The following is a 12,718-nucleotide window of genomic DNA, read 5'->3' on the forward strand; positions in this document are numbered from 1 at the left end:
ATTTATTTTATTATCTCTCAGTCCCTTACTGTTGGTTCATAGGTATTTTGAGACTTTTAAATGCAATCCATTCAAAGATGCCTTAAGACTATTTGAGATAAAATTTTCCTAAGACTCTTTAAAATTGTAAGAACCAATAGGTTGCATTGTGAAACCTACAAAAACAATGTTTTTTTTTTAATTTTGTATTGCCATGTACCAATCTCCTATAAATTTCCAATCTAAAATGTTGCTTTTTATCTCTGATAATTTTTTTTTAATCTCTAATAAATTATACCATGAGAGGCAACCTCTGCTACAAAGAAGCAAATGCATGTTAGGCCAGCAATTTGACCTTGACAGGTCATTTTAGTTGCTATGAATGTGATGATGATGTTATGAGATGGAATCTTTCCAATATTTCACTCCATGGAAATTGAACGTGCTTGGGTCACTGTTTCTGTTCATTAGTATTTGTACTCTTGAGATAATTTGTTAACAATTTTATATCAAAAGCAAGGAGATGGGCGCACCCAAAGGGATGCATTTTTACCAAGTGGGCAGCAGTCTCAAGGAATAAGTTAAATGAGAATGTTTCTTTTCTTTTTTTTTAATAGCTCAATTTAAAAAAAAGGAACTACCATATGATAATTGAGCTTTGTAGATGTTACAGTTTTAAAACAAATCTTTTTAACCCACACTACATGCTTACATACTGAATTTTCATTAGAATAGCTGGATAGAGAGCATTCAAGTGTCAGCATTTTTTACCTGAGCACCAGCTATCTGAGTAACCAGTTCTAACTAACTGGTTATATGTAATGGGAATAGGAAATGATTTACTGGGCACATTTGTTTGAGGTCTAAAGTCCTACTTCTTACTTTGATAGGCAAAGAATACTAATAACAAGTGCTAGGCAGGAAGTTTGCAAGCTTCAGAACATGAGGAGACAGCCTGCCTTTGAAGTCATTTGCCTCCTGGAGAGAGACACCCAGAGGGAGGGTGTTTAGTAAATTACTCTACTGAGCCAGCAGACTAAGCTGCTGAATTATGGTCAGAATCAAATGGATCAGATGTGGAGAAGCCTGTATTTGTAATCCTGGCCATTAGCAATGGTGTTTGTTGCTATGGGAACTGGTACTAAGGAACTATACCGAGAGATTCAGGTTGAGGAGAAAAACTAGAAGGACATAAAGATAAAAAAAAAATCTAGTTGTAAAACAAGGCTTGATCCCAGACTGATGGCTACAAAACAACATAGTCTTAAGGAGTTCATTTAAATAAATTCATGCTTTCCAATTAATTTGGGGAGAATAAAATATTGCCAAGGGACTGTTAATTTCTATGATATTTCAGGCAAAGAACCAAAGTGTAGGTACAGTTTTCATGAGAATTTTAGATATGCTTGACTAGGAAGTCATTACATCACATTTATCTGTTTGGATGTGGGAGACATTAACAGTCTTATGAATATTCATGTTGTCTGGTTAATTAAGTTAATTGTTCTGCAGAAGTGCTTGCACTTCCAAGGACAATTTTTTTTATCACAATTTCTGCTTGGTACCTTCATCAGTCATTCTCTACATGAGCTGATACTTTTGTCCTTACTCTTCTGCTTTGGCACATTTTAGGGGTGAGGGAGAAGAAAGAGGGAAAGAGAATAATGTTGGCAGGAAAACAACTTTTCATTCCAATTAAAATGTTCAATTTGAAGTAGAACATTTATAGCTTTTTCTGAGAATGTGTTACATTGTTATTATCCATTTTGGGCAGTGGTGCCTTTCAATGAATAGACCTCTTTACAAAAAGTAGTGTTTGAGGAATTGAGAAGTTAAAGTTGATCTATAGAATTCATTTGAGCATTTTATATGTCAACATCTTGAAAGGTCAGCATGGCTTATAAAATGGTTAGTCATGGTTTTATGTCTGTCAAAAACAGTGAAGCACAGATTGTTATGAATCATATTTCACACAAAATATTCCATTCATTATAATTTTCTTTTACATAATTTAAGGAGGGAAATACACATATTGACAGATGTTCATAGTTTTATTACTTATTACTATATATTAAGTTCTTGGTCCCTATTTTAATATTGTTAAATATATCTTTGTGGAATTCTCTTCAAGGATTTAAGACTATAAGGATTATTTAAGACTTATAAGACTGTAAGTGGACAGGTTCACTAGAACAAAAAGAAATTAAATGAAGTAATTTTTGGCCTCTATATCATGATTTTCCTTACCACCAAGGGTGCTGGCTACAGAATTAAGGAATAGTTACAAATATATTCCCTAATAGCTTATTGAGGATCTATGCTTTGTCATAATTCACAAGAGCACTCCTTTATAACACAGAAGGAATAAGCGGTCTTTGTTGCCTTGGTCATGGTGTGTTTCCTTCTCCATTGTTCATCACAGCATTACATTATTGCTTTTTAATAGCCTTTCTACAGGAATGTTTTTATAGTCAACTTGTAATTATCTATAGTAGTAGAAAAGGGGGACAGCATGGATAATTGAAATCCATAGGTAATAAAAAAATTCATTTTAGTTAATAGTTGTATTCTCTCCTGCACCAAAACTTTTACCATATCTGCTAATAGAATGCATGATGGATTATTTCAGCTCTTTTTTATTTCTCCCATCTATTCTCACGTGGGGGGTGCTAATAAGCAAGAGAATGGTCAAAAGACAGGTACCAGAAGGCCAGAAGATAATTCAAGAGGCCTGGTTAATCCACTCCTGCATAATTAGCTTCTCAGTAATCAAGAGTTGCCTGCTTTCACAGCTATACCATTACAAAACACTCACAAATCAATCTCTTTTCCATTAGGCCAGTTTTATGTTTTCATTTGGACTGAATATTATTTGAGGACTAAATAAAGACTGTGACTTCTTTGGACTTAGTATAGTTCCTTACTTTTCATAGCTACTTATTACATTTCTGTTGATATCAATGACTCAGTAATATCCTCATATAATAGGTTCTTATAAATTATTTTGTTGAGAATAATAATCATTTTTGATAGTCTCTGGGCTCTAATAGTTAGTAATTGTATGATTCTGTTCAGAATGTCAATAGCTTATAATAAATTAAGATCCAAATCTTAATTTGAGATGGTATATTCTGCAAGTGGATTTTTCCAGTTCCATATCAGTTCAATATATTCAAGCTCATATTACTAATACTACTAATGTTAAAGCACATCATTATTATAGTCAGTATATGACATGACAGTGACAGATCACTTGACTGAGATTGAATGAAGTGCTTTTTAGATTCCCAGAATTTCCTTGTTTTAATATTGTAAAATAGAAAAACTGATTTGTCCTGTGTTGGAAAAAACTTAGCATGAATAGGGAAACTATAACTGATGATTTCAAAGCAATTTTAAGACATTCTACTTAACTTGTTATATAATATATATCAATGTAAATATTTGATATCTTTCATATTAAACCTCTCTATCTGCCCCATTCCAGTTCATCTGCTCCAAAAGATTGGCCTATCACTCCTGGTTTTTCACAGTCTCTCCATGATCCACTGATTCCTTTTCTGCAGCCTATAAACATACCCATGTCTCTGTCCTCCATCTATATCAAATCTGTTGCTAAAGCCTATTGATTTCACCATTGCATTATCTATCAAATGCACCCCCTTGTCTCTTCTGATACTGTAAACATTTTAGTTGCAAGGCTTCATCATCTTATGCTTGGACTATTGCAATAGCCTATAAGGGGACCTACCTGCTTCAGATCTTTGTAGCTCACATTTCTTTTAGCCACAAAACTAATTTTTCCTAAAGACAGAAAGTATAAAAACATTTCAGGACTAGTCTACTGTAATATATGTTTTAGTATTTGTGATAGAAAATCCTAGAGGAGGAGAGATGGAACAATTCAGGAATACTAGGGACAAGCATCAAAAACACCATCTTTGGTCCACAACTTGAAGAACCCTAGGAAAATTTCAGATTATATTAATGTGTAATAGGTAATTGCAGTAGAGTATTTCAATGCCATTTCATCCAGTTAAAAGCAACAAAAAATCCATAAGAGAATCCACAAAATAAAAGTATCTTCCAAAATCTAGCTTTCCTTAATTAAAAATTAAAAATGAAAGTCAAAAGATTAAGGTATTGAGAGAAATCAAAGAAATTCAAAGAACAAAATACACAATTCTAAATCTTTCAGAAGCTTTACTACCAAGATTTAAGATGCAAGGAATTTAGAGGAGAGATGAACCCCTGAGTTTGGAGGATTCTGGTCATTAACATGGCTGCAAAATGCCACAAAAATTAGTTGGATAAAATAAAAATAAAAAAATAAAATAAAAAAAATACTTAGTGTATCATAAATACAATGAATGTGAGGAAAAGTACATTAGATAAAATTCCTGAAATTTTAGTTTCTCTGTAAAACTGGCAGAAAGGTAGTGGATAGTGCCAGATAAAATCCGTAATTGTTGGCTCAAAGACTCCAGTGCATGAATTACTAGGAAAACATTTTGCCTCCTTTCTCTCAGATACAAATTTGATCAGAAAGCATTTGTGGATAGAAGATAGTGTTAGATTGAGTCATATGGCCATCTTCATATATGACTGAAGAATAATAAAAAGTACAGATCATGGAAATTGAGGAGACTGATGATGAACTTGGAAGCTAACATGTTTGAGGATGATGTCAACCTATATATGAAAAACTTAGGGGAACATTAGATTACATCAACCAGGAATTGGATAGGTAAATGAGTATAATTAGATAAATAAACGAGGAAAATAGATAGATGAATGAGAATATGGAAAGTTAACAGATTGCTAAATGATGGTGGCAGAGGGAGGGTATGGAAATAGTAGTGAGGATCAAGTGGTATACCTACTTTCTTCCAGGACTAGTATGTCCAAGAACATGAGAGAAAGTATATCTGATACTTGAACAGGATGGCCAGGGACAGTGTTTTTTTTTTATATTTAGCCAGATTTTGGTCAGTGCAAGTAGGGGAAAAGAGTGTGAGAGAAAAATATATCTAGTATAATGGGAAGTTTGTTAATGGCAGAAATAAAAATTCCAAAACAAAGTAGAACAGGAGAGCAGAGCAAGAAAAATAATCTAGAGAAGTAAGCCCAAGACAATGGAGTCAAAGGAGCCAGAAGTAGTAGCAAGGAAAGATAAATTTGGGATGTTCTGTTGAATTCTGGTTGATTTTTATCAGCCTTTCCAGGAAGCGTTGGTAGCTCTCTCTTTCTTGATATGGTAGTGAATGGCTGGAAATGTTGGGTTTTTGTTGGTTTGTTTGTTGGTTTTCTGAAGTGTCAGTGACTAAATCAAGTCTGCACCCTTGAGACTTGGTGTTTGGATCCTCTTTTAATAATTTTTCAAAGTTTAGGCATCATTGATTTTCCTACCCTTTCCAGAAAGCAGAATTGTTCATAAACCCTATTTCTCCTGTAATGGAGTGCTTTGGAATTGTTGATTCTCACTTCTACCTTTCTTTAGCTGAGGTTCTAGGCTTAGGCTGTTTGATAAAGCCTTTACAAACCATGGTGAAAAAAGGCTTAATGTTTCTACTTTCTGTGGTGAAATTGAATATGTTTACTTAATGATTTATCAAAGGAACAAAATCAAATAATCAAATATAACTGTAGCTGAATAGAGATACAAATACCATAATCTAAGAAATGGGAAAAGGTTAGTTGTTAAACAGGTTTTTTACTAGAGGTACATAATGTATTTCTAATGGAGGGTCTAGTGTCTTGTTTTGGTTTTCAGAATAATTTCATCTGTCTTGGATGAATTAGATGATTTGTTTAAATTTCTGATGTTCCTTTCTACTCCCTCTGATTTTAGTATCAGTAGTGTTACAGTTGCCTTTATATAAACTCATAGAAGAGTTTGTCAAGTGGCCATCTCTTGATGAAAGTGGCCCTTTGCTGAGCTTCTTTGAAATTGAGTGTGTGTGTGTGTGTGTGTGTGTGTGTGTGTGTGTGTAAGTGGAGGGGTATTGGGCGAAGAAGTAAAAAAATACTCATTTTTTCCCAAAATGTTATTATTTAAGTACTAAGATGTGATTTTGATATTTAAATTTTTCTCCTAAATACTTCCTTTTATTATCAACTCTTGCTCAATTTGACAGGTTCTACTAATGCACTGGCACATTCAATTTATGGAGTCACCCACATAGAGACTGCCACATTACATATTATAATGGGTAAGAATTACTTCATGCCTTAGAAGGATATTTTACGTTATGTAACAAATAATAGTGCTTCAATTTTTGTTGTTCAGTCCTTTCAGTTTTGCCTGAGTCAATTTTTTTTTGGCAAAGATACTAGATTGGCTTGCCATTTCCTTCTCCAACTCATTTTACAAATGAGGAAACTGAGGCAAGATCATTTGCTCAAGATCACACAGCTAGTAAGAGTTTAACACCAGATTTGAATTCAGAAATATGAGTATTCCTGACTTCAGGCTTCCCCTCTATTTACTGTACCACCTAGATGCCTAGTACTTCAGCTATGAGAGCAAAATTTGTGAGACTTTAATATCATGTCTAAGAGGCATAACTAAGAAAGATTTTTTGAATGTTAAAAAGTCAAGTAACATAAATTTCTTAAACATCAAAATTAGGACTATGAATTCAAGTTTTTGCTTCAGAAAATATATATAAAGGGCATAATGCTTGCTAAAAGCCAAGAAAAGAATGGAATTGTTTTTAACTATTATTTAGGATTATGAGAATATATTTGTATACTTTTTTACGTGTGTGTGTGTGTGTGTGTGTGTGTGTGTAAATATGTTAGGGTACAAGCTGAATTTATTTTTGAAGTGAAAAAGATCATCTCAGAAAAGTGGGGTTAACATTTAAATTTTATCATAAAACTGAAAGGTGATATAACTCAGATAAGTAAAAAAACCAAATATACCATGAAATAAAGTCATTCTAGATTGCTGTAACTTCACCACTCTTATCATGATCAACATTGGACCCACAGTTTTAGTAGATATGTATTTTATCTTAGTGTCTGCCTCCTTTGTACCATGATATAGAACCAAATGGAGATTTCATTAATTAGAGATATAAATGGAAAAGAAAAGACCATTCATTATGATACAATAGAGCTCAAGATAGCTTTTATTTTTAATTAATTAAACATAGTGCTTCAGATTTATTATCTTCTTATGGAAATTCATCATACAGTTTTTACTATCTTATTTCTTTGATATTTCAGGACATATGCAAACAGTAGATGTCTGCACATTCAGTAGTACAGGCAAGTTTCTTCGCTTTGGATTCTCAGCTATGTTTGGCTTTGGTGGAAGGACATTGGCTTTGGCAGAAAAACATCGTTGGATGCCACCTAATCAAAGGAAGGACTTTGCTACAATTAAAACACTGGCAAGCCTCAAGTAAGCATTTTCTCTAGGTCTCTAGAATATACTATTTAGCATAATGCAATGTATGAGAAAAAATTCATATCTCTGTAATGCTGCACAGCCTATAAGAAATCTTATTATCTTTTAGACCTGAGAACTGTGAAATATTATTTTTACCTGCAAAAACCTCACAAAACTTCCAGGAAGGCAGTAGGTATGTAACTGTGTGTGTTAATGTGTGTATATGTTATTGTCCAGACCCTTGATTGATTTGATGAACTGTCAATAAGGAAATTCTTTCTGCCATTACAGAATCACACCTTCCTACAAGATTTAGTTAGAATTTCCTAGGTTATTTGAAAAGTTATGTGACTTGCTTAAAGTTACACATCCAGGATTTATTTTGAATCTCTATCTTCCTGACTCAGTCTGATTCTATATAGAGTCTTTCTGACTCTAAAGTCAGACTTCTGGGTTTTGCATCATGTTTTGCCTCCCTCTGAAGGTTTCGTCCCCAAAGAAAAATGTTAAGATAGGTTAGGGCAGGTTTCATTCTGGCCCCAACAGCTCCTGAAAGTAATAAAGATTTTTTCACTTTGTTTTATGAGAACAACAATTTTTGGATGAAATGGAAGGCAGAAGAAGAAAGATGACCTGGTTTTGAATGGAGTGGTACCCACTCCTTATTCTTCCCTTCCTAAAGTGGCTACTTAGGTTATCATGGGGATAGGTATAGAGGATCAGTAGCGAAGGCCTTCTGCACTTTGGCCCTATTCTTCTCACCAGGCTTTATTTTCTAAGAAATTAATTTCATTATCCTGTACTCCTGAAACAGAACATGTTGATAATTTATAATATTTTGGGGTTCAAGTTATTTTTACCAGCATACATATGCTCTAGGTAAATATAATTATCTGAAATGGTTTACTTTAGAGGACTTAATCCTATAATCATGTATTTAGCACTGCTATGTGTTTAACTCTGGGGATATACCAAGAAAAAATGACATGGTCTTTTCTCTCAGGGAATTTATAGTTTATTAGGAGCATAAATTAAGTTGACAAGTAAGTAAATGTAATTTCAAGAGGGACAGAAGGAGTAATAACATGTTTTGTTTTGTTTTTTACAAAACAGGATATTATCTAACATTTCTTTTGAACTTTTTGTCCTATTAATTTCTCCCTAGCTTCACCATGAATTATAAAATCATAGAGCTAAAAGAAAAATACATTATAAATTATGTATATAATAATTTATATTTATCTATAATAAAATGTACATAATATAAAATAATTTACATATATAATGTTCACAATAAATTAAGTACAAAATAAACATGTATAAGGTAAGGTGTAATTGAAAAAAAGGAGAAATCCAGATAAAATGTTTGACAGGACTTGAATGGGGAGAAGACAGGGGGAAATACAGATGAATGGAGTAATATGAAAAATTTAATAGATTTGGCAAATAATCAGATACAGTTAGTGGACAGGGAACCATCAAATATTGAGACTTCAAGTCTAGAATGCTAGTAGAATAGGGAAATTGGGAATTGGGGAAAAAGTAGGTTGGGGAGAAGATGTTGGTTTTGGAAATGTTGAATTTTAAGGGTTGATGTGGGATAGGTGGAGATCTTCAGTTGATAGTTGAAAATATTGTATTGGCTATCATGAGTAAGAAAGGAGCAATCCATATTGATTTGAAAATAATTTGCATAAAGAACTAGTAGCAAATGGGTTTACAAAAAAAGAAAAAGAAAAAAAAGGTAAATGGAGAAGAAAAAAAATGATACCCACAGTTAAGAGTATGACAAGACTAATTTACCAAGAAATGGAAGAACATTCTAACTTTACCTGGTTATCATCTTCAACATAATTTTCTATTCTTGAATGATTCTTGAAATCACCAAATATTCCATACATTATAATTTAATTCTTCAAATAAAGTTACTATTATTAGAAAAAAGATGTAGTACTTACTTTATTTTAAAGTCTTTTAATTTATATTTAGTATACCTGTGTGTTTTTTCACACAATGCATTTTTCTTTTTAGAAATGAACATAAAACAACAGAATCTGGTAGGTTCTAAAATGGCCTTTGTGAAATTTGAATAAGATATTGCCAACATATTGTTATAGTAAATCAGTGAAATAATTATTTTTCATGACTTTTAGACTATAACAACCAGTGGCAGAAGATTCAGGGTCATTTCCTGAACATCAACATCATGGCAATCCCTTGCTGTTGTTCAATGATCTCAGAAGGCTTGGTTCCTAATACCAGGTCAGTAAAAGTTTAAAAGAATTCAAGTAATATTTATAAGTTTTGATGTCTTCTTCTAAGACAAATGAATTTTTCCTCAAAATACCTGCTATTAATATTTTGTTACCTTATCATAGCCTCTAATCTCAGAGATAATGTTTGATATCTATAAAATGAGAACACAGTTCAATGAGATTATTTCCTTAAAATCTTGATCCCATAAGTGTGGGAAGCTATTGGGAGACAATTTCCCCTGTTGATATATATTTATTCATAAAATATAGAAAAGAGGTGAATGTAATAACTTGGGTCCAACAATTAATAACTTCAGCAAAGTTGCAGGCTGCAAAATAAGAACACAAAAGTCAACAGTATTTTTGTATATAATAACAACAGAATCCAAAAGGCAATAATTGAAATTCAAAATATGCAAAAATGCATAAAATATTCTCAGTGTTTATACATATCTATTTATACAATTTTTATTAGAGAAACAATTTAAATAGTAGGAGCAATATTCATTGCTTTTAGCAAGGCAAGGTTAATACAATAATAATGGTACTATCAAAAGTAATTTTCATTTTTATGCTATATCATTTAGATAATCAAAAGGATACTTTTCAGAATTTGATAGAATAATAATATTAATTTTCAATAATAAAAGATCTATATAGGAAGGAAATAATGAAAAAAAGGTAAGACTTAAGAGACAATAGCATCTCCAAATCTCAAATTATATTATAAAGCAACATTTATCAAAACCATTTGGTATTGTTTAAAAAATAGAGAAGTAGAATAATAGAATACAAGACAAATGAGAGTAAGAAATAATAGAACCCAGTAATCCAATGTTTGGTTAACCCTCAAACATAAATTACTTAGGAAAAAATACTTACTATTTGATAAGATCTACTGAGAAAACTAGAAATCAAACTCTCAGAAATTAGGATTAGATCAAGTGCTTATGCAAAATTATACAATAAATTCAAAATGGATAGCCTCAATATTAAAGACACTATCAAAAATTTGAAGAAATATAATAGAACATATATCCTTTACTTCCATAGGTAGAGGATTTATTCCTAACCAACAAAGGGGAATGACAATATAAAAAGATTTTAAAAAATCATTAATGAAATTTAAAAGGATTTACACAAACAAAATTATTGAATCTAGGCTTAGAAAGGAAGCAAATGAGAACATTTTTTTTTCATTAATTTTCTTGGATAAGGGTATGGTATCCAAAATATATAGTCAGCTAACAGAAATATATGACCAAAAATCTTTCTATGATAAATAAAGTTAAAGATAAAAGAAACAATTCTCAAAAGAAGAATTGCAAATAATTAATGAACATATGAAAGAATATTCCACATAACTAACAATAAGTAAGAAAAAGTCACATTACAACAACCCTAAGATTTTGCCTCATATTGGCAAATTGGCAAAGAGAAAATAAAAATAGTTTACGTTGGAGGGTTGTAGAAAGAGAACTGTATTAATGAATTATTGGTAGTGATATGAATTAATACAACCATTCTGGAGAGCAATTTGGAAATATGCAAATAAAATGACTAAAATGTCCATAATTTGAAATTTCTACAGCTAGACAAGGAGATTATTGATGAAAACAAAGTCTCCACAAACTCCAAAGAATTTATATAAGCAGTTTTTTTGTAGTAGTAAAGTACTAGAAACAAAGTAGGCATCAGTAGATTGGGGAAGGCTAAATTGTGATACATAAATTTAATGAAAATTATTGGGATTGTAAGAAATTATGGTTATGATAAACATACAGATGCATGGAAAGACTCACAAGAACTGATACAAAGTATGTAAACAGAACCAAGGAAGGAATATATACTATGCATGACTATGCCAATATAAATAGAAAGAATACCACAAAACAATTAAAAGTAAATGTTGTAATAAATATGGCCCCAAAGAAGAGATATGAGAAAATTCTTCCTTTGCAGAGATGGACTAACTACAGACATATAATATTCCATATTTTGTGAGATTGTTTAAAAGTTATTGATCAGCTTTTCTGGCTCTCTCCTCCTCTTCTTCCTCTCTATAATATCTTTAAAATAAAATATCTTGTCATTCATGGAATGATAGGGTAATTTAGGCCATGTTAAAAGAAATATATCAATACATATGTATTTAGAAATAACTTTTGTCAATATAAACTTCAAAAAAATTATTCTCTTTTAATGTAAAGTCTAAAACATTAAAGAGGACATGATATTTAAAAAAATAAATTAAATAAAAGCAGTAGAGTATAGTAAAAAGTACAGTTCTTAGATTCACAAAATTGGGCTTCTCCCCTAGATATTCCTTCAATTAGTGATGCATCCTTAGACAAGCTATATGGTAAGCTGTCAATTGCTTCTTTTGTAAATTGAAGTGGTTAAAGTAGATAATCTTTAAATTCTCATAGTTATAAAATCATATGACTTGTTAAATTTAAGAGCTTTTATTTCCCTGTTGCCGACTTCCAAACTTTTTCCTTAAAATAGAATTTTAATCATTTAAATAAACATAATATTTATGTTTATGTCTCTAGTCAAAAACTCCTTTTACATTATTTTCCCAAGACATTTAATGTCTCTGAATATTAATATACAAATTTCTGCATATTAATATACTTATTTAAGTTACAATAAATACAAACATTTACACTTTTTGAACTTATGATTAGTTTTTTTTACTCAGGATTATGATATTCAAATGACCAAAAAGCTTAAAAATATCAAATGGATGTGAATGTCAACATCTCCCTACCTTTTAATGCCAAAGATAGTAATATCTTCTTGACACCTTACATTAAAACTTTGAGGATAATTTTTCCCATTTGCATTTAAAGCTCTTGTAGGATTGGGTGACTTTTTAAAGTGAGCTATACAGAGCTGCCATTGAGTTAAATATAATCATAACACCAAAATTACCCTTTCCTATTCTCCCTTTTTTACTAGCACTTAATTCCCTAACCTCTTTACCTGTCTGGGAGGTTCTGAGATTTTAATCATAATGTCTAAGAAATACTCATTTTGATTAATGGTTTTTCCTTTTATGATTCTTTAATTGTGGATTTCT

General features: G+C 31.5%; 1 protein-coding gene across 4 annotated transcripts in view; it reads left to right on the plus strand.

Annotated features, from left to right (window-relative positions):
* The window catches only part of CERKL (ceramide kinase like), a 243,043-nt gene that overhangs the window by 164,430 nt on the left and 65,895 nt on the right, over positions 1 to 12,718 (plus strand). For 3 of the 4 annotated variants that reach the window (XR_004233073.1, XM_003764024.3, XM_031960372.1), the window contains exons 6-10: positions 6,117 to 6,191; positions 7,213 to 7,390; positions 7,506 to 7,571; positions 9,410 to 9,435; positions 9,532 to 9,640. Coding sequence is in view for 3 of the 4 variants with exons in the window: in XM_003764024.3 (XP_003764072.2) it covers positions 6,117 to 6,191; positions 7,213 to 7,390; positions 7,506 to 7,571; positions 9,410 to 9,435; positions 9,532 to 9,640 (454 nt within the window). In the remaining variant the exon portion in view is untranslated. The remainder of the gene's footprint in view (positions 1 to 6,116; positions 6,192 to 7,212; positions 7,391 to 7,505; positions 7,572 to 9,409; positions 9,436 to 9,531; positions 9,641 to 12,718) is intronic. The other variant, XM_031960373.1, reaches the window with a different exon arrangement.

The sequence above is a fragment of the Sarcophilus harrisii genome, chromosome 3 (assembly GCF_902635505.1).
Source record: "Sarcophilus harrisii chromosome 3, mSarHar1.11, whole genome shotgun sequence".
NCBI classification, from domain to species: Eukaryota; Metazoa; Chordata; class Mammalia; order Dasyuromorphia; family Dasyuridae; genus Sarcophilus; species Sarcophilus harrisii.